At 51.6% G+C, this 19,164-nt stretch overlaps 1 protein-coding gene and 1 non-coding gene across 14 annotated transcripts in view; both read right to left on the bottom strand.

Annotated features, from left to right (window-relative positions):
* Window positions 1–19,164, bottom strand: part of Col27a1 (collagen, type XXVII, alpha 1) — a 120,983-nt gene that overhangs the window by 67,431 nt on the left and 34,388 nt on the right. For 10 of the 13 annotated variants that reach the window (XR_390328.3, XR_003954978.1, XM_030253629.1 and 7 more), the window contains 7 exons: window positions 13,873–13,917; window positions 13,219–13,272; window positions 12,820–12,864; window positions 10,448–10,501; window positions 9,365–9,409; window positions 3,789–3,842; window positions 1,882–1,926 (listed from right to left, as the gene is read on the bottom strand). Coding sequence is in view for 10 of the 13 variants with exons in the window: in XM_030253629.1 (XP_030109489.1) it covers window positions 1,882–1,926; window positions 3,789–3,842; window positions 9,365–9,409; window positions 10,448–10,501; window positions 12,820–12,864; window positions 13,219–13,272; window positions 13,873–13,917 (342 nt within the window). In the remaining 3 variants the exon portion in view is untranslated. Of the gene's footprint in view, window positions 1–1,881; window positions 1,927–3,788; window positions 3,843–9,364; window positions 9,410–10,447; window positions 10,502–12,819; window positions 12,866–13,218; window positions 13,273–13,872; window positions 13,918–19,164 lie in introns of those variants that run through there. The other 3 variants (XM_030253633.1, XM_030253632.1, XM_030253634.1) reach the window with 3 other exon arrangements.
* Mir455 (microRNA 455) lies at window positions 10,629–10,710 on the bottom strand. Its single transcript, NR_030477.1, has one exon. It is a non-coding gene; the product is annotated as a microRNA 455 (primary transcript).

Below are 19,164 nucleotides of genomic sequence, written 5' to 3'. Positions count from 1 at the left end.
TCTCACACTGGAGCTTAATGAGCATACACTTGAGGGATCATAAAAAATAGATACTAAGATACTTCAGAGCTTAGAAAAAATAGATACTAAGACTTCCAGCATGTGCTCAGATTCTCATGGCACATATTGCCAAAGTAAGTACTCAGCAGATTTCTGTTGAATGAACACAAGAGATGAGTGTCTGAGTTAATACTTTCCCATCCCTAGCCAATACAGACATCACTGTCAACTGTAGCATCTTCAGCCAAGGAGGATATGACTAGCCAAGGCAGACATCACTAGTCAACTGTAACACCCTCTCCTACTAAGTTCCGACGCGCAATGCTACCAGACGTGTAACAGAAACATTAAAATAGCTATTATTATGATTAGTACTTCTGGAAGCCTTTCTGTGTTCTAAGTACTGCTTAAGTGTTAAGCTACTTACATTATCAATCAATCCCCCAAAGCAAGTACTAGGATAATGCACGTTATATAGGAGAAGAAACAAAGGGCAGGAGGTCAAGAAAGGTACCCAGGACTGGGATTATATGAATGGGTGAAGGAGAACTTGAACCCAGGAGGTGGGGTTCCAGGCCTAGACTGGACTATGTGCATCTATGGTCCCAGAACAAATGAGGACAATGATCCTATGTGACAGAGGGTTCCTGAGGTTCGTAGAGGTAAGGCTGGAATTGAGGATCAGGGCCAAGAGGGTTGACCTGACCCATGTCCTCTCAGCAGGCTCTGTTCCCACCTGCCTGAGCAGGAGAGACAATCTGGGGGACCCTAGGCCCTCTTCCAAGAATAGACTACTCTGGGGAATGGGGTCCATCATACTCCCCTTAACCCCATCTTCATCTTCCATCTGAAGAGAATTTCTCAGCACAGTGGCTGGGAGAACAAAGCCAGCCCTCCTGTCTGGGGAGCCATCTTGTACTTGGTACCACCACACAAGTTTCACAGGACCAGAGCAGAGGAGCACATTCAGCGGGGTGGGTGGTGCCTCTAGGGTCATGGCCAGGCTTTGGCCTCTCACTGGCCCTCAGGACTGAGTTCAAGGCCAAGAATAGCTCTGGAGGTCCGGCAGCAAGTCCTTACACTGAGTGACAGAGCCATCTGCCAAGGCTTTTCCAGTCCAGAACAATCAGAGGCTCTACCCCCTCCGGCTCCTCAGCCTCTCGGGCCTGGGCATCTTAGCAGGTAACAGTCATGCTAATAACAGTACGGTCCACTGGCTCAGCATTTACAGAGCGCTGGCACAGGCCACACTGTACCCATAACCCCTTTTCATCCTCACAACCAGGGATCCAAGAGGACTCCTCTCCATTTCCATTTCATAGATGACAGAACTAAAGCATAGAGAGGGCCCAGGTCACATGACCTGGATGTGACACAGGTGGAACTTGAACTTGGTACTCCTGCTCCAAAGTCAATGCTTTAAGGAAGTGAGTGAAGAAAGCCTAGAGTCTCTGCTCTGCTGCTAGCCACAGTTTCCCTCTGGGCCTGAGCCCTTTACTGGTTGAATAGCTTGCTATCATACTGATCTACCTGCCTGCAAATCAAGGGACAGGACACAAGCCAAAGAATGGTTGGCAGCCCTGTGCTCCAAGACTCATCGTCATCTAATCAATGAGCAAGCAGGCTCCAAGAAGGTAGGCAAACTATCTGCAGCCACAGCATGGCTTTGTCTTTACTCCTCTATTTCCTTCCTTCCTTCCTTCCTTCCTTCCTTCCTTCCTTCCTTCCTTCCTTCCTTCCTTCCTCCTCCTCTTCTTCCTCATCCCTCTGGGGCTTATGGAAAAGGCCATTTTGACTCCCCTGCAAGGCCCCTTGCTTGCTCTTCACAACCTTGGCTACCCCACATCTGCCCAAGTTGGACCTAGGCATGTGTGTACTTACAATGAGCCCGAGCACTCCTGGTGGCCCCGGCAGGCCAATTTCTCCCTGCAAGCAGAAATCAAGGTGGTTACTGCCCTGTCTTCCTCTACACTGTACCCCATGCAGGTGCTGGGTGGGACCACTGGGAGCAGAGTCACCCTCTTTCTGAGCACAATCCCTTAAGTACTCTTGCATGCTTGCTGTAGGATACGTAGAATATTCCCCTCTACCATCTATCCCATCTGTAACATCCAAGCCTAGCCCCTTCCAGACTCTAGCATGGAGGTCATACATGGGTGGGACTCGACCAAGGTCATAAGCAGATGGAGGTGTTTTTCTCTCTTGGCGAGCTTTCAGAGGTGAGTGGTCTACTCAAGGTCAGAGGCAAGCAATGAGGACATCACATGGATACCCTGTTGCCATCCAGGCTCTCCAGGTTCCCCCATTCCTGGGGTTTCCAAGGTGCCAGGGGTTGCTCTTGCCTAGGTCCAGAGGACAGGACAATGTGGGACTGATCCTCTCCAACTCCAGTCCCCCAAAGCTTTATAAATTGACCATCTAATGTCCACACCAGGGGTGGGGGAAACATGGGGACAAGAGTCTGGCTCAAGCTCTAAACAGAAAGTCATGAATAAAAACTGTGGTTCTTGCAGCTGACTAATGGTGGGAAGTGCCAGTCTCCTCTCGGGGCTGTCCTTGTTGATACAACTGCGGGGCTACCAGAAGGGAAATGACTTGCCAAGGTCCCTCAGCAATTCCATGGCAGAGCTGACGTCAAGGCCAGAGAATCGTTCTATTCCTCCAGACCCTAAGGAGAAAGATGTCTCTCCCAACCCAAGAAAACTTCCAGAAGGGTCACATCCTTTGGTTGGGACGTTAACCTAGTAAAAGCTGAGTCTATGGGAAGATCCTCGCTCTCCTGCAAACTCTCAAAACGCATCTTGCTCCACCTAGAGACTCCACCCCTCTTTCCTCATCCCAGTTCTTCCCTGTGGGCCATTCCTACTCTGCCAAGCATCTCTGTTCCTCCCGGCTCTCCCTAGCCAAGTGCAATGGACTGAGGAGGTAGCAGTGACACCAGGATGCTGGCACCTTAGGGATGCCTAGCACTGATCACAATTGTCCCCTGCACACCTGCAATGGCTAAGACCTCCCATCCACTAAGTGTGCATTTCTGACCTGCACTTCGAAAGGGACACTGGGGTGCAGAGGAGCGAACTGGTTTCCCAAGGCCCCCAAACTCCATGTTCCTGGCTCTGAGGACACAGCTTTATCCCCAGAGCATCTGCTAGGTCAGGCTCAGGAGTATTTATGGAGTTGAAATGGACCAACAAATGTTAGGAAGCTGATGGAAGGCCAGTGGGCACAGCTGGGCCTGGCTGCTCTGATAGGGAGTCCCAGGGAAAGACAACAACCAAGGCAGGGATTCCTGAGAACACTGGTCATAGCCTACACCCCAGCCTGAGATCTCCCACCCAGGGCCTGGAGCGAGGACAATAAGGGAAAAGCAAACTGATGCCCTAGGGAAGGCCAAGTCATCTCCTTGCAGACAAGCTAGGCCTCTGCATGCTTACAAACTGTAAACCTGAAGACCTGTAAACTTGGCTCTGCCTCCAGCAAAGCTCATGGCAACTGCCTTTATCAAGGCAAACCACCTATAAACGGTTCTGATGCTTCCTCTCTGTGGCAGCTGTGGTCTCTCCATCAGACAAAAGTTCCCAGAGACTGGGGAGAGCCTGCAACTCAGCAGGTGAGGACTCTCCAGGAGGCCACAGAGTACCCACAAAAGAAAGGCGTTCAGAGAAGTCTTTCCATTTTTCCAAGGGCACTCAGCTAGTAGGTCATAGAGCAGTGAACAGCCCAGGTCTGTCTGACCCCCAAATTCAGGCTCTTGCAGTCCGCTGTTAGCAAGCACTGGGGATACTTACAGGGTTGCCATCAAGTCCAGGGGGGCCTCTTTCCCCAAAGTCTCCAGGGAAGCCCTGAGGGGATGAGAGAGAAGAAATATGGAGGTTAGCGCTCAAGGCTGCAGTTCGGCTCTGAGCCACATTCCCAGCAGGATGCAAGGACAATATCTGAGCAGGCTCACTCCTCGGATCTGGGGTTCTGATGTCCTTCCTGCTAACCACAAACATTGGCACACATGGAACCAAGGGACAGGTCACAGCTGATCTGAGAGATGGGACAGGCACCACCCCCAGGTCTGGGACTGCACTGGGACTCCTTGTGGAAATGACAGACTGAGGCAGGAAGCGAGGTCCAGACCTAGACCACTGCAGACTGATGAAGTTTGCAGTGCACATTTCTCAGAGTCCATTGGCCTCAGTTTCCCCACTGGTTAAAGGAAGGTTCTGTGGAAATACAGTTCCTATGTTACAAACTAAGGCTGTGACTGGGAAAGTGGCAAGGTCACGCAAGGTCACACTGCTAGGGAGAATGAGCACTGTGGCCACAAAGAGGCCACCAGCCTGAGCAGGTCTGGCCCTTCAGCCCTTCTGTGACCTGACTAAGAAGCTTCACAGTCCTCAGGGAGCCAGACAGCTGGAAAAACATCAGCTGTAGGGAGGCCTGGGGGATGGGGGTGGGGAATCCATTCCTACTTCAAAGGAAAGGGAGGGATTTAGCTAGAGCCTGTAAACCCCTTCCCCTCTTCCAGTTCCAACTGTGGCTTTCCCAAGAGGAATGACAAGCATAGCTCACATTTGCCTGACAGAAAGAATGAATGCAAAGGTGGCCAGACTGTGATAACTGCCTGGAGGAGCCTCGTGCCTCAGGTTGCTAGTACTTTTATTCAGCAGATATCCAGCAACAACAAGAAAGGAAGAAAGGAAGAAAGGAAGAAAGGAAGAAAGGAAGAAAGGAAGAAAGGAAGAAAGGAAGAAAGAAAGAAAGAAAGAAAGAAAGAAAGAAAGAAAGAAAGAAAGAAAGAAAGGAAGAAAGGAAGAGAGAGAGAGAGAGAGAAGGGAGGGAGGGAGGGAGGGAGGGAGGGAGGGAGCCCTAGGAAGCAGTCACATAGCCTGTACCAGTAAGCAGGGACCCTGATCCTGCGTTTCTGGGCATGTATGCATGCAAGCATACAGGTCCTATTCATGAACCGGCACAGCACAGGGTAACATTCACTCCCCAGGAAGCATGGCTTACTCAGACTCGAGAAAATGCAGACATTTGATGGGTCTGAGACCAGGTTGTTGTTTTGTGTGCCAGCCTGCATGTGTGTCTGGCATTCACCCCTGGGTAAAGGTGACCCATCCTATTTAACTGATGGGAAAGGTGAGGCTCAGGCAGGAAGTCACCTGACCAAGGCCATAAAACCAGTGTGTGGCTCAGGTGAGCTTGGGTTCTGCTTCTGCCCAGTTCCACTCCTGTGAGTTTCAAATGGGCCCAGCCTGGCCTGAGGAGTGAGAGTATCCACCTGGCACACGGGGTGACAGGGTGCTGCCATGCACAGTCCTGTCTCTGTAGAGTGCATTCAGCCCACAAGGGCTTCCTCTTCCCGTGTTCTAGGAGTCTCAGCTAGCTGATACCAGCCAACCCTGACTCTCTGTCATGATGCTGACTGGTGTCCCCTCTTGGGGCTGGAGTCATCTGTCAGATGGGCTGTGATATGGGACATCTTTTGAAGGCACTGACTTTTTCTTTGTGTTGGTCGTGAAGGCTGGGACAGGGTAGGAAGGCGGTCTCTCATGGAATAAGGACAAAGTGTAGCAGCATCCTGGCTCGCTCCACATGGTCCCAGGGGCAAGGCCTGGTGATTGCTAGCTTTATTCTCTAGGTCCAGAGTCTAGAGGAGACCAGGGCCATCTGGTCTTCTCTAGGCATCTGTGTGATAGGAAGACGTTCACTGTGTTGATTGAGGGCTGATCCCAAAATATATGCTAGCCTGGCCTGACCCACTGACAAGACTGGGGAGGAAGAGGATGTGTTGGTATATCCTGGGCACAAGGCCGGTAGTTTCTAGGTAGCAACACACAGGGCAGCTCCAAGCTGACCCACCACTCCCCTCAGACCCAGTAGTCAGGCCAACACCCCTGAGCTACCCTGGCTCTACCACCCAGAAGGCTCTAAGAATCTGAGTTATGTCTGCTTTCCTTCAGAGACTGTTAAGACCAGGGAGAGTCTTAAGACATAGCCTTCTGAAGGTTGAGTTCAAACCGCAGTGAGACCCTGTTGCAGTTCAGCAGTAGACTGGGCCAGCCTATGAGTGACAATAGACACAGCCATGACAGTAACAACCAACTGTAGCAGACTCATGAAAGGGACTTTGTGCAGACCTTGTTTTAGATATCAAGAGACCCAGAGATGTTAAGAAACCCGTCCAAAGTCACACAGCTTTGGGATAGCATGGTTTGTATTTGAATCCAGGTGGTCTGGCCCCGGAACTGTTCTCCTGGTATTTATGTAGTGGCATCAAGCACAAACAGAAGAATTAGAAGTCCAGCATCGCAAAGGGCCATTGTGGCTCCAGACTGATGAATATTAAATCTGGTTCCGCCTGGACATAGATGATGGCCCTGGGGACCAGCTCTCCTTCTCCATCTCTAGCGTTGCTTCTGCTGACGGGCAACCTCTAGGACTCTAGGCCTTTTATTTTAAAAAGACCGTTAGGAAACAATGAAGCTTTAAAGATGCTGGAACAATTGAAGGTGGTCTGAGATGGAGGAAGCCCATAGCTTAAGTGAACAGCAGTTTGTTGCCCCAGTAGGAAACTGAGATTCAAAGCTTCTACCACTCCACTCCCGAGCAGACAGCCACATCTACCAGCAACCCAAGGCCTCTATTCCTTGCCCAGCTGGCCATCCAGTGCCTACTGGCTGTGCCTGATGTATGCGTGATGACTGCACATTAGCCTATGGCAGCAGGCACTACCTTCTTCCGTTGCCCCAACCCCTGACTGCAGCAGCCTGGCCCATGGCCCAAGGAATGAACTTGGCTCACTGCCGGGCGTGCTACGTGGCTCCTCCGCTTTCCCAGGTTGGGCCCCTCTGGGACTGAACGCCTCGCCTTATACTGTGAGCAGAACCAGGCTGGGCGGAAGAAAATAGACTAGGGCAAGGCTCCACCCTCACTCTGGATGGCAACAGTTCACAGGGCCAGAGGTGTGGACAGCAACATGCCAAGGCCCAGACATCTAAAAGCATTTCAGCCAAGCTCGGGCCTCCAGAATCTGCTCCTCTGATACAGAGGGTGGATGCAGGACCAGCGCAGCCTGAGCATTCAACAGATGACCTACTGAGCTTCCAGGCTCTGTCTCCTAGCCTATAAACCAGCCACCTCTTTGTGCCCTAGTCAAGACCAAGCTAAGCATCATTAACAATTCTCCGGCAAGCTGATGTTTATCATTATATCACTTGTCAGGGGTGGTACCCACCACGGGACTATTCAGCAGCCTCCAGGAGGAGCCACCGAACTTAGAGAGCTATAAGAACAAAATATTTAATTTCTGGAAGTCCTTCCACAGGTCAAGCTTGCATGCTTTCTACTGTGCTTGAAATACGCTGATAGGGAAGGCCTCTGAATTTCCCAGATCCCTTGTTTCATGATACAGGTCATATACTACTCTGCCCTGTGAAGGAAACTAGAAAATCTCTCCAGTTATGCTATCAAGGGAGAAAGAGATGGAGACAGACAGGCAGAAGTCTTACGGAGACTCACAGGCCACCAACACCGGAGGCTCACATGTAAATGAAAAACCAGACCCTCCCCCTCATCATTTTGGGCCTCAGTTTCCCCACATGGGGATATATACTCTCTCCTTCCCTATCTGATGACTAGGAAAAACCCAGGGCAGGAATTCCTGACCTGAACCAGATAGCTGTGTGTCCTCAGGCAAGCTCTCAGCATCTCTGAGTCACAGAGTGGGAGACAGAGCCAAGCCTGGGTCAACTGATCTAGTGTTGGGACTGCCTTCCTGACTCTGTGCAGGCCTGGTCACAACAGGCAGATCCAGGCCCTAAACAGCATGGTAGGGGTAGGAATCCCCAGTACACTGATGAGAGAGAGAGAGACAGAGACAGAGATAGAGACAGAGAGACAGACAGAGAGAGACAGAGAAAGAGAGAGACAGAGACAGAAAGAAAGGGAGAGAGAGACAGAGAGAGAGACAGACAGAGACAGAGAGAAAGAGAGAGAGAGACACAGAGAGAGAGAGACAGACAGACAGAGAGAGGCAGAGACAGAGACAGAAAGAAAGAGAGAGAGACAGAGAGAGAGACAGACAGAGACAGAGAGAAAGAGAGAGACACAGAGAGAGAGAGAGAGAGAGACAGACAGACAGACAGACAGAGACAGAGAGAGACAGAGACAGAGAGGGAGAGAGAGAGAGCGCACTAGATAAGAAGAATCACTATAGCCTCTTTCTAGACTCAATGAGAGATTCTGGCTAGCATGTGGCTCAGCCGTCTGCTGTGCGTAACCCTGAACCAGCCGGGCCAGAAGTCCTGCCAGCACTAGCTAACTGCCAACATTTTATATTTGGACCTTCTTCCAAAATTGCACACCCCCTTTCTAGCATGAGAGGTGAGGCAAGGGTGAGAACTGTAGATTTCGCTGGAGGAAAAGGGAGTTGATGGGGAGAAAAGAGACCCTGTGGGAAACGCCCTGCATTATCAATGGTCTTAGGTTCAGATCCAGACTTGGCTCCCTATTTTCTGTGTGACCCTGGTCAAGTGGCTTGCATTCCCTAGTCAGTGGTAGGTCTGATTAGATGACCTGCAGGATGGCAGCAAAGAGCTAAGCCACCAACTGGGATAGGACCCGAAGAAAGTTGTCTTGGTGACAGTCACAAGGCCTCACCCAGAGGTCTATCTCTTAGAGACTCAGATTCCCCTTACAGAATCAATGGCTTTCCTAACAGAGTCAAGGAAACCTACTTTTATGATATTGGTACCATTTGGTATTCCCAAGAGTCAGTCTTGGATGTGCCCTGCTCCAGCTGTTCAGGGGCTGCAATGCCTTGGACACCTTTTGGGGCCTTGTCTTTCTCTTTATGCCCTATAGATGGTTGGCAAGAGGAAAACTAATCCCTTATGGCATTGAAGCGATCTAAAGAGGGCTCGTGGATTTGGGTGGGGGTCAATACTGAACCATTTCTGGGATTCCTCTTGAGGCCTACCATACTCCCTAGTCATCTAGCCTTGCATGTGCATAAATGAAGTCAGAGTGGGAGACCTGACACTGGGGACCCTGTGCTGTCCAGGGGAGGACTTAGGTCCCCTAGTGCCTGCTGGCCACTAATAAAAACATCGGGACAGACACCCCAGACGTAAAGCTTTACCCGCAAGCTGCTGAAGCATTTAGGGATAGAGGAGCCACCTGGAGCAGCCAGAACTCCGGGCAGCATCCCAGGCCAGTGATTGCCCCTGGTTACCCTGCCCTACACCCAGAGCAGAGAAACAGAGCTGAGAGGCAGACAGTGCCAGGTCTCAGGGACCACCAGTGCAGTACGCGGCCGGCAGGAGGTGGGACTACCCGTAGAGTCTGCGTAATAGACACGGAAAATCTTTACCGGCCTACCCATCTCGCCCCTCTTGCCAGGAACGCCAGGGAGACCCTGTAGGGGAGAGAGGAGAAAGATCATAATCAAACTCCAGGGGGCACCCACCGCACCCAGAATAAAGTCCCAAGGAGTCTGGAAGGCTTGCCCAGAGCATGGTGCGAGCTGCATGCTCATTGCATGGATGCGGGTTCGGGAACTCATAATCACCTACTGGGAGAGTGCTAAAGGAAGCCGCCAGCACTCCTAGCATTCAGCAGGTGCTCACTAAGTGTACCTTCTTCTGCTTCCCTGTAATGCCCTGTATTTAGCTTAATGACGGGGTTACAACTGAACTTCCAAGTACAGGCTTGGAGGAAGGAAGGAGCATGTATTAAAGTCGCCAGCCCTAAAGGCCTGTGGGCAGCTCTTCCCTGACTTGGACACTTGGTCTGGAGGGCAGTGTATCTTGGGAAGTCCTGAAGCCAGTCTATACACATCCCCAGGACCCAGGACTGAGCCAGGCATCCTTGATGTCCCCATCTCTGCTGCCACCAAACTACCATGTTCCTGCCTGGTATCCCTGGCCTGGCATCTGACACTTGGCTCTGTCCCCACCCTTCTATGAGACAAGCCTCACAACACTTTATAAAGCAGCCAAGTGCCGTGCCAGTGATGAGTGGATGCCTGTGCCAAAGGGAGGAGAGAGACGACTTGGCGCTCTGTGGGTGGCCTCTGTCATAGCTACTCAGCTCTGTCACGGTGGCAGGAAAGCAGCCATAAACAGCCGTGATCGATAAGCAGAGCTACGGTCAATAAAACTTTATTTACAAAACAGTCAACTGGCCATCCTTGCAGAACATATAAATGCCTGTGGCTGGTTAGAGACTCCTCTGCTGAGTCCCTTCTCTAGCCTCACTGCCCTGCGTACCTAGAACACCAAGCCTGGGGCACCCCTGCCTTGTCCGGGACCACCAGTGCTATAACAGTGAAGTATACACATGCTGCTTCCTGGGCCTCACCCTACTTAGGTACTCCCAGCATGGACGTCATCAGCAGGCAGTCTGCTATCGCAGAAGAAGTAGAGGGTGTCGGTACACAGACAAATGTACTTACCCGCTCTCCATCCGACCCTGGCAGGCCAAAGAGCCCCGGAAGACCAATGTAACCCTAGAAAAGAGCAGGTGGGGATCAGAGAGGTTAAGCATAGGGTGCAGTCAGCCCAGCCTCCCTGCTGCCATCCCACGGCCCGGTCCTCTGTGGTGGTGGCTCCAGGGGTCCTCGATGACATAGACCTTGAGGCAAGTGTATATGCCCGTGGACTGCATGGTGCTGCGTTCACGATGTAGTCCAAAGGCACATACGCTCACACCAGGGAGGGCAGCACAGGATGGCAGAGGCCCGGCACCCAGCTCGCGACCTGTGGAAGGAAGCTCGTACCCAGGTTAGATGCTGCAGGGCTGGGAGATCTGCCTGCCTTGTGGATGCTCCCTGCAATGGTTGCTCCTATAGTTCAGAGGTCCTGGATCTGGGGGCTTGCATCTACCCTGGTTGACAAATGCTGCCAGTCAGCATGCCCCCCCCCCCCAGAGAGCTGACTCTGTGCCAGGCACATGGGTGATCCTGAGTTAACCCTGGCAAGAACCCCGGAGGCTAGAGATGATGCCAATTTGTATTCAGCTGATTTGTGTTAAGCTCAAAGGTCATCTGGGCCCAATGGACTTAAGGACCCAGGCATGTCACCACTTTACGTGGGTGGCCCAGAGTGAATGTAGCTGGTCTTTAGTCCCCAAGTCTGAGTCCCCCCTGAGTCCCCAAGCAGGCCTACCCTGCCTACCTCATGGTGTTAGAATCATGACATACATAGCCCATCTCAAGGGCTCTCTTTCCTAGTACCAAACATGCAGATCAGAGCAAGCTCATCCCCCCAGCATCCTTCAGTATCCTGATAACAGGGCTTCTCTCTTTGCCTCCCTGTCCTCTGATAACTTCTCAAGGACCAGGATCCAGCACAGGGTTTGTACCAATAGAAGCTATGCAGCAGTTTAATGATAACTACAGCAAAAGCAACTGCTTGCCAAGCCACCTGCCAGGCCTGACTCAATGCTTCACGCACACTGAGCACACTTTGACACTGTGAGAAAGTTATCATCTATAAAGTTCACACTTGAGAATCTCACAATCAAGTTATAAAAGCGGTGGGGGTGGGGGGGGGCGGGTAGATTGCAAAAAATCTTATAGAATGTTTTGAGTTTATTATTTCTTATTGAGTTGGGCTGAATCCATAGCTATCTATCCTAGGACAAATGCAGCCCACAAGCTACGGACTGGACACATGATTACATTATCGCATCCTTACAACGCTCCTGGTAGGGGTTATTAAAATTCGCTACAGCTGAGAACATCTAGGCCCAGAGAGGTAAGATGATCTTCCCATGGCCACACAGCTGTAGCATAGCAGAACTGGTCTCTGAATTCAAGCTCTGTGGTTCCTAGGCCCACACCCCTAACCAGTGCGCCATGAACACACAATTGAGGAAGACTGGTACCAGCTCTTCTTCCCCAAATACCTCAGTAACCAGCTTGATCAGCAACCACCATCTTAACCACTATACCCTGCCTCTTCCATATAGAATTCATGGCTTGTGTTCACAGATGAGTGTCCTTGGAGAAGCCTAGTGACCATCTGGGGTCAGTGACAGAGTCAGAGACTGGGGTGTCTTAGTCAGTCATGCAGACTCCAAGGCTGGTGTGGGTAGTACTCCTTCACACACAAGAGAAAGAAGAGGAAGGTGATTGCCTTGGACTCTGGGTGCTCTCTTCAGATTCTAGATATTCCCTCTGAGGCCACTACTCATGGGAGCCTCAGGAGAGAGACCCAGAATCCCAGAACAAGAGTGGCCCTGACCCTGCATGCCATGTAATGTCCAAGGGACCTTGCCTTCCCATGTTGTGCCCACCCTCGTAACTGCTAGACTGCTACAGAGATTAAGGCCAGTAATGGGTCCATATTGGCCCCCCAACCTACTATACTATACTATAATATAATATAATATAATATAATGTAATATATATAATATAGCTTTGGCTCGGAAGAGGATATGTCACTGAGGACCTGCCCAGATTGACGGCCATGTGATCTACTTGCTGCTGAGCATTTCTTGAGAAGCAGCAGGCCTGACTTCAGGAGTCCAGTCTTAGCAGCATCCTGGCATGCATCATCAATAGAGCCACCCATGCCCACAGAGACCCACGTCGATTGTCTTCTACCTCCGTCTCCCTACTCAGCATACCCAGAACCTTCGCTGTCTCCTTTCTGGGAGAGCCCATGTGGAGTGCCTCCTTGGCAGTTCAAGGTAGATGGAGTTCAGTGGTTGTCAGGCCCTAGCCCACAGTCTCTCATATCCCTGATCTCCCATCAACCCATAGAGCGCCCAGTGATGTCTATGCATGTGCCACCTGGGTGGGACTAGCCAAAAAGCACTTACCCTGCTGCCTTTGGGGCCAGGGTCTCCTACAGGTCCAGGGAACCCCTGAAACAGAAATATGGGGGGCGAGGACATATGGAGACGCCCTCCCTGCTGCCAATGTCCCAGGGCCAGTCTTATCTTGGGCTTCAGCTGTCCTTAGAAACATCCATGGTATGGGTTGAACCAGAGGTGACTCAGGGCAAGACTGGAGAGGAGTCTTGGGAACCCCTTCTCTAAGCCCTAGTTCTCCTGTAGAACCTCTGAGCCTGCAGCATTGTGGCCAGGTCTAGTCCCTGGCCAGCCCTTTCCTTAGGGTCTGCCCCCAGGGGCAGTTTATTGGCCCCAGCCCACATCCTCCCTCTCCTTGGGGCACTGTGGCCACCACCATGGGCAGGGCTTCCAGAGCATATACTGCACCTGCCTGCCAGGGTAACCTTTGGCCCCTGGACTGCCCTCAGGTCCTGGCTGCCCCTGCGAAGGAACAAGAGAAATGTTAGGAAAGGTGAGGCCCTTTCTAGCTCAGTCAGGGTCCTGGGGTTGGGGAGGGTACCTACAGTGGACAAGGAGGAGGCAAGAATGTGAGGCAAAGGGGGAAAGACATCAAGCCGTGTGTGCTGGGCCCCAAGCCCACCTCTCTTGAAACTGTTCAGACCAGCTCTTGGGACAAATCTTTCTGCTCCAGGCTCAAAATAAGAAAGCACAGATGAGGGCTGGCTGGATGTTCCCTGGCAGGGCTGCTGTTTGAGTTGGGCCAGGAGGCCAGAATTCCTGCAAACCCCAAGGCGAATGGAAGGGATAATATCGCCTAACATTGCCGGGGACAGGCCAGCTATTCATGGCTCTAACCAGAGTCCAGGGGCTTCTGCCAGCCCTGGGCTGGGCTCGCAGTACAGACACTGGCTCTTCTAAGAGAGCGTGGCTGACTGGGGAAGGGCGGGGGTGATGGTCAGGGGAAGTCCTAAGGCCTTGTTCTGGGGTTCCAGGGAAGGGAGTCCAGGGAGGAGGCTGGTACCAAGCAGGAACTGGAAGAAGGAAAATCAGGCAGTACAGTGCAGTGCAGGCAGGCCTCACCTGTTCTCCAGGGTGCCCTGCTGCTCCAGGATGGCCCTTGTGTCCCTGTGGGGGTGAAGAATTGTCATCAGGCAATAGGCTTTATGGTAGGGATATGGTACACACTTCCTGCATGGATGCAGGCCAGATGGAGTTCACTGAATCCTCTGGAGTCATCTTTTGTTAGAGCAGAGGATGGGGGTGGAGTGAGAGACTATGACCCAGTGGTCCACATCCCAGCCTTGCCTTGGAAGTTCAGAAAGTTGGAGGCAGTCAGGAACAGGAGCAAAGGGTCTGTCACATAAGGAACAGGGACAAGGGCGATCTGGAACACACACGGTATCTGCCACTCCAGTTCATGTACCATGACCATATCACCTAGAGACACAGCCTCTTTCCTTGCTGGCTCTGCTCCTATTCCAAGGAGAAGAAGGCTGCCCAGATGCTCAGTGGCAGCCTTGACTCTTCATCTTCATTCAGTGACACCAGGCTGCCGCCTGGCAGGCCTCTCACACCAGGGCTCTGTTTAGGAGAGACACTGCCCCTGACTTACGGTGCATGTTTGAGTGTGTGATCGTCAACCTTCTGTGGACCTCTAACGGGGGATTTGAAACTCTGAGGCCCCTTAGGTTCTGTTATCTTCTAACTCTAAGTTCTAGGGCCCCTGAGAGTCTATGACAAGGGATAGTAAGTCAATCAGCACAGGCCCTGGACAGCCGGCCATATGGAGATCATGGTTGACATAAGTCCCTACGCCACCTCATTTCTTTCTGTTTTGTTTCTCTTTTCTGTCCCCTTCTTTTTTTTCCTCCCTTCCTCCCTCCCTCCCTCCCTCCCTCCCTTCCTTCCATCCATCCTTCCTTCCTTCCTTTCTTCTTTTATTTTAAGAGAGAGTCCCATGCAGCCCAGGCCGGCCTCCAACTCCCCATGTAGCCAAGGATGGCACTGGCCACCTGCTCCTCCTACCTTCACTTCCCAGGCCTTCACTTACAGGCCTGTACCACCACAGCTGGTTTATGTGATGCTGGGAGTCAAACCCAGGACTCTAGCATGCTTGACACTCTACCAGCTGATCCTTCATCCCAGCCCCCTAACGCACTTGCTCTACAGACACATAAACACAGCCTCACACAGGTGTCCGTCAGCATCCTGGATGCATAGGAAGTCGCAGTCTTCATTACAAACAGAAGAATCTGTCTTAGGGAGGGGGCTCGGGAAGTTCGCCAGCATTTCTTCAGAATCGTCTCATGCCAAGAGAGACTACCACCCACGAAACACATCTTACTCTAGATCAAGAGCTGCCCCTAGGAAAAAATCCCCCACTGGGTCACAAGTAGGCAAGGTGATCCCCAGACTACAGCAAGCAGCTAGACAAAAGGATCTCCGCTCTTATTACAGATCGATTTGGATTCCAGGACTGTTTGCCTTCGGGCTGGCTATGTGGCCAGAGACAATGACTCTTTGAACTTTGATTTCCTCAGAAATTATAAAATGGGCAGGAAGAGCCAATGCCTGGGTGGCATGATCTGCGTAGGAAGCACAAATCGTGGTGTCTGGCACTGAATTCAGCAACCTTAGAAACACCAGCTACGGTTGTTACTATGGCTTTCATTTCTCATTCATTCATTCACTCACTCAACAAACAGTGATGGAGTGTGCGTGGGCCAGCAGGTTTTTCCTCATGGGAAAAAGGAGCCAGGCAACATGCTTTGCCTCGAGAATTTACATTCCTCGAAAGGAACTAGAAAGAAATGAAGTAGAAAAGGCAAGCGTAGGTGGTGGGAGGCAGGAGATGCAGTGCAATGAGCAGCGGGAGTCTGCTTTGCAAGATGAATATGTTCCGGGGATCAGTTGCTCAACAATCAATCGCTCGATTGTGCTGAACACCATCACCAGTGCACTGAGAAATGGTTTGAAATGGCAAATCTGATGCTACGGCTTGTTGCCACGAACAAATAAAGTCAGGGTACAGAGGACAGCATGCCTGGGGAGGGGTGGTGACTCCAGGGACAGCCAAGGGATGGCTGATGGGGGAAGGTAGACAGACCTGGAGGTAGCATCCTGAAAAGTGGAACAGAGGGTACAGAAGCCCCAGGGCAGAGATGCTGAGAAGCGAGCTGAGAAGCACAAGAAGGCCTATGTAACTGCAAAAGAACAGATAAGGGCAGTGGGCAGAGAGGCAGATGGAGGTCAGAGCCGTCGACTGAAGCTGTGTCAGGAAACCCTAGGGACAAGGGGACAGGGCATGACAGGATACGAGGAGGAACAAGCTGAGGCCCTTTTCTCCCACAGAAGCATCAAGGTGAGCCATGCGCTCTTGCTGCGAGATCGAACCCCGGCAATTACCTCTCTGAACTCACTCTGCCAAGCTTTGCTTGCCTAGAGGATCACTGTAAACAGCCCAGAGTCTCGGGGACCAAGAACAACAATGGGGGCAGTGTGAGGCAGGAGCCTCTAGCACCCCAAGACTCCTGAAAACCAATCCACAGCATCGCTCTCCCCTAAAGAAAAGGGATGTGTTCAGTTAAATCCCAGATGAGGTTTAAGCAAACCTATGCTCAGGAAAGAGCTGGAAGGAAGTGAATCACAGAACCCACCATGCCTAACCCCGTGCCTTAAGCATGCGTGCTCACTAACACCCTGGATCACTTCTAAGAGATAGGTACCACTTGGTACACTTACAGTGAGGAAAAGGAGGCTCAAAGAGGTTAGGGGCCATCCTGAAGCCACACAGCTTTCATGAGAGAGTGTGTGGATTATGGCCCAAAATCTTTCAGATGTTAACCATCAATCACTGTGGTTGGGACTAGCCCAGAAGAAAGGTCCCCTTAAAGATGCATCTCCCTGAGACAGAGCCATTTTGGTCATGGCAACATCCTAGGGCAAAGGTCAGTAGCAGAATAATGAAGTTCCCACATTGGATAAGACCGAAGTCACCATTTTGGCCATCTCTTGCTTCACTGGACTGACAAGAGACTGAGGTTCCAGGAGAAGATAGGCTGTCAGGAAGCTGAGGCCAAGGTTAGACCATTCTCTAGACTTTAGAACTGTGGGATGGACTGAGCTGTCTCAATAGTGAACTCCAGAGGGCCTTGAATGTGACTGTGAACATGAGCTTCTAAATCCGGTGGGAACACAGTCAAGGTGGGAGGTGGGGTGCGGAGGGGGCTGCCTGGAAGCCCCTTCAACAGTGTTTACCAAACAGTTTTAAATCACAGGGCTGGGGACATGAGGCTCTTAAACCATTATCTTCTCTTGGCCCTGGCAATTACAGGGGCCAGCCATCCCACAAGGTGGCCCCAGGGCAGTGATTTCCTGTGTGTGGATGAAGGGTGCCAGGTGGGCCGAGGGAGGCAGAGGAGCCACAGAAGAGCTGGGGCCGTGGTTGCCTGGCAGGCGGGCCTCCGCAGGCCCCGTGTTTATAATACAGCACGCTCTCTATTTTGGTTTGGGAGCCAGATTAATCACTGCTTACAGAGCACAAGGAGGAACCAGACATCACCTCACCCTGCCACAGACAGTGGGGTGCTATTTGGACTTCAGGCAAGGAGGGAGGAAGGGGATCGGTCACTGCCTGGGGGTCTGGATAGCAAACAGTGTGAGTCCAGGCATAGGTTGTTGCCCCCAGGCTCCATCTCTGTAGGAAAGTGGAACTCACTCCCCAGGCTTGCTCAGTACCCAGGCCCTGGCAATTACGAGGGAGGCCAGCTCACAGAACTCACCTACCACCCCAGCAACCCATATCCCACCAGCAAAGAAGAGCAAATAAGAAGAAACTGAGTGAGACTAAGCCTCTCTGAGCCTCAGTTTCCCAAACTGATTTCTCAACATGTCTTATGGGCTCCGAAGTTAGAGGATTCTGAAATCAGTAGATCATCTAGAAATATCAGACAGCTTGCAGGGCATCCAACCCACTTGGTGGTAAGTTGAGGAAGGGAAGGCAGGAGGGTCGAATTTTCATGTAGTTCATTTATTGATGTAATCATTCATTCATTCATTCATTCATTCATTCATCACACATCTGCTGAGCCTCAGCCATTATCAAAACCCAGGGAGCAAACAGTAGTAGACATAACATTGAACAAAAGCAATGTGGTCACTACCTTTTAGAAGAGGGTAGGGACGCTAAGGGCATATGGACAAGAATGTTGGTAAAGAATTGAGTGCCTGAGATCACAAAGCTCAGCTGGGGGATGTTGCACAGTATCCTGAGTGGGGCAGTGGGGCATTGAGGCATTGGGGCAGTGGGGCATCAGGTCAGTGAGGTAGAGGGGCAGAGGTGGGGGTAGAAATGGGCTGTAACACGAGAGAGGCCATAAGAGCCCAGCATGGAATTTGGTGTCACACTCGAAGGAACAGTTGGTTCTCAGAAAAGCAGGGACCACTATCTTTATCCCATCTTTCCAAGGGCAGTGGCCAACTGGGCAGTACTGGAGGACGAGTGACCCTGGGGATGTGATGTTGCAAAAAGAAATGAGTTTCATTGTACCAACTTCCTTCCATTAGTCATGTCTGCCTGGCACAGCGTGCTGAGACTCAGAGGCCTATTATCAGCTCTTGGCAAGACAGATCAATCAGAGATGTCGGCCAGAGGTACTGGAGGGGGTAGGGGTGTGGTAGGGCCAGGCAGATGTAGGTGGCCAGTGTGTGCTGAGTCGCATGTAAGGAAAACTTCGATGGTTGGTCATGCAGGAGTCTGACCTCAGAGCCCTGCTCCAGTTGAAGAAATGTGCTGAGGGTGTCAGCGAGTTACTCAAGAACCAGCAAATGGGGAATCCCCAGGAGACTGAGAAGATGAGCCACAGAGTCTGAGAAAGGTGAGACTCGGGGAAGAGGGTCTTTGAGAAGAGAAGCAAATAGTATTAATGATGGATGTGGAGAAGTCAGGCCAGGGGCACAGCAGAGAGCCACACAGGGAGTCAGGGGCACTGGGGATGAAGTGAGGGACCAAGCCACGCCTGCTCAGCCTCTGTTGTAGGTGCACACTGGGGGCTGGGACTGCCCAGTGCCCTGCTGGACTAAGCAGCCAATCTAGCGCCCACATGTGAGCAGCTACAACCCTCCCACCTTCTTGAGGCTAAGCACGGTTGTCTCTGTTATCTTAGCACTAGGGACCCTGACACAGAAGGATCACTGTAAGTTTTGAGGCCAGCCTGGACAGGAGAGTATGTTTGTAGACCTTCCTGTCTTGGGGGGACAGTTTCACATCCACAACAATCAAAGGCAGCCAGATGAGCCTCCAGACTCCATGCAGGGTGGGAAGGGCCGCTTATCTGGTGAGCTGTGAAATAGCCAGAGGATTAATGACACCAG

The sequence above is a fragment of the Mus musculus genome, chromosome 4, assembly GCF_000001635.26.
Source record: "Mus musculus strain C57BL/6J chromosome 4, GRCm38.p6 C57BL/6J".
In the NCBI taxonomy this organism is placed as follows: domain Eukaryota; kingdom Metazoa; phylum Chordata; class Mammalia; order Rodentia; family Muridae; genus Mus; species Mus musculus.
The sequence above is the reverse complement of the archived record's forward strand: the minus strand, read 5'-3'. Positions and strand labels throughout refer to the sequence as shown.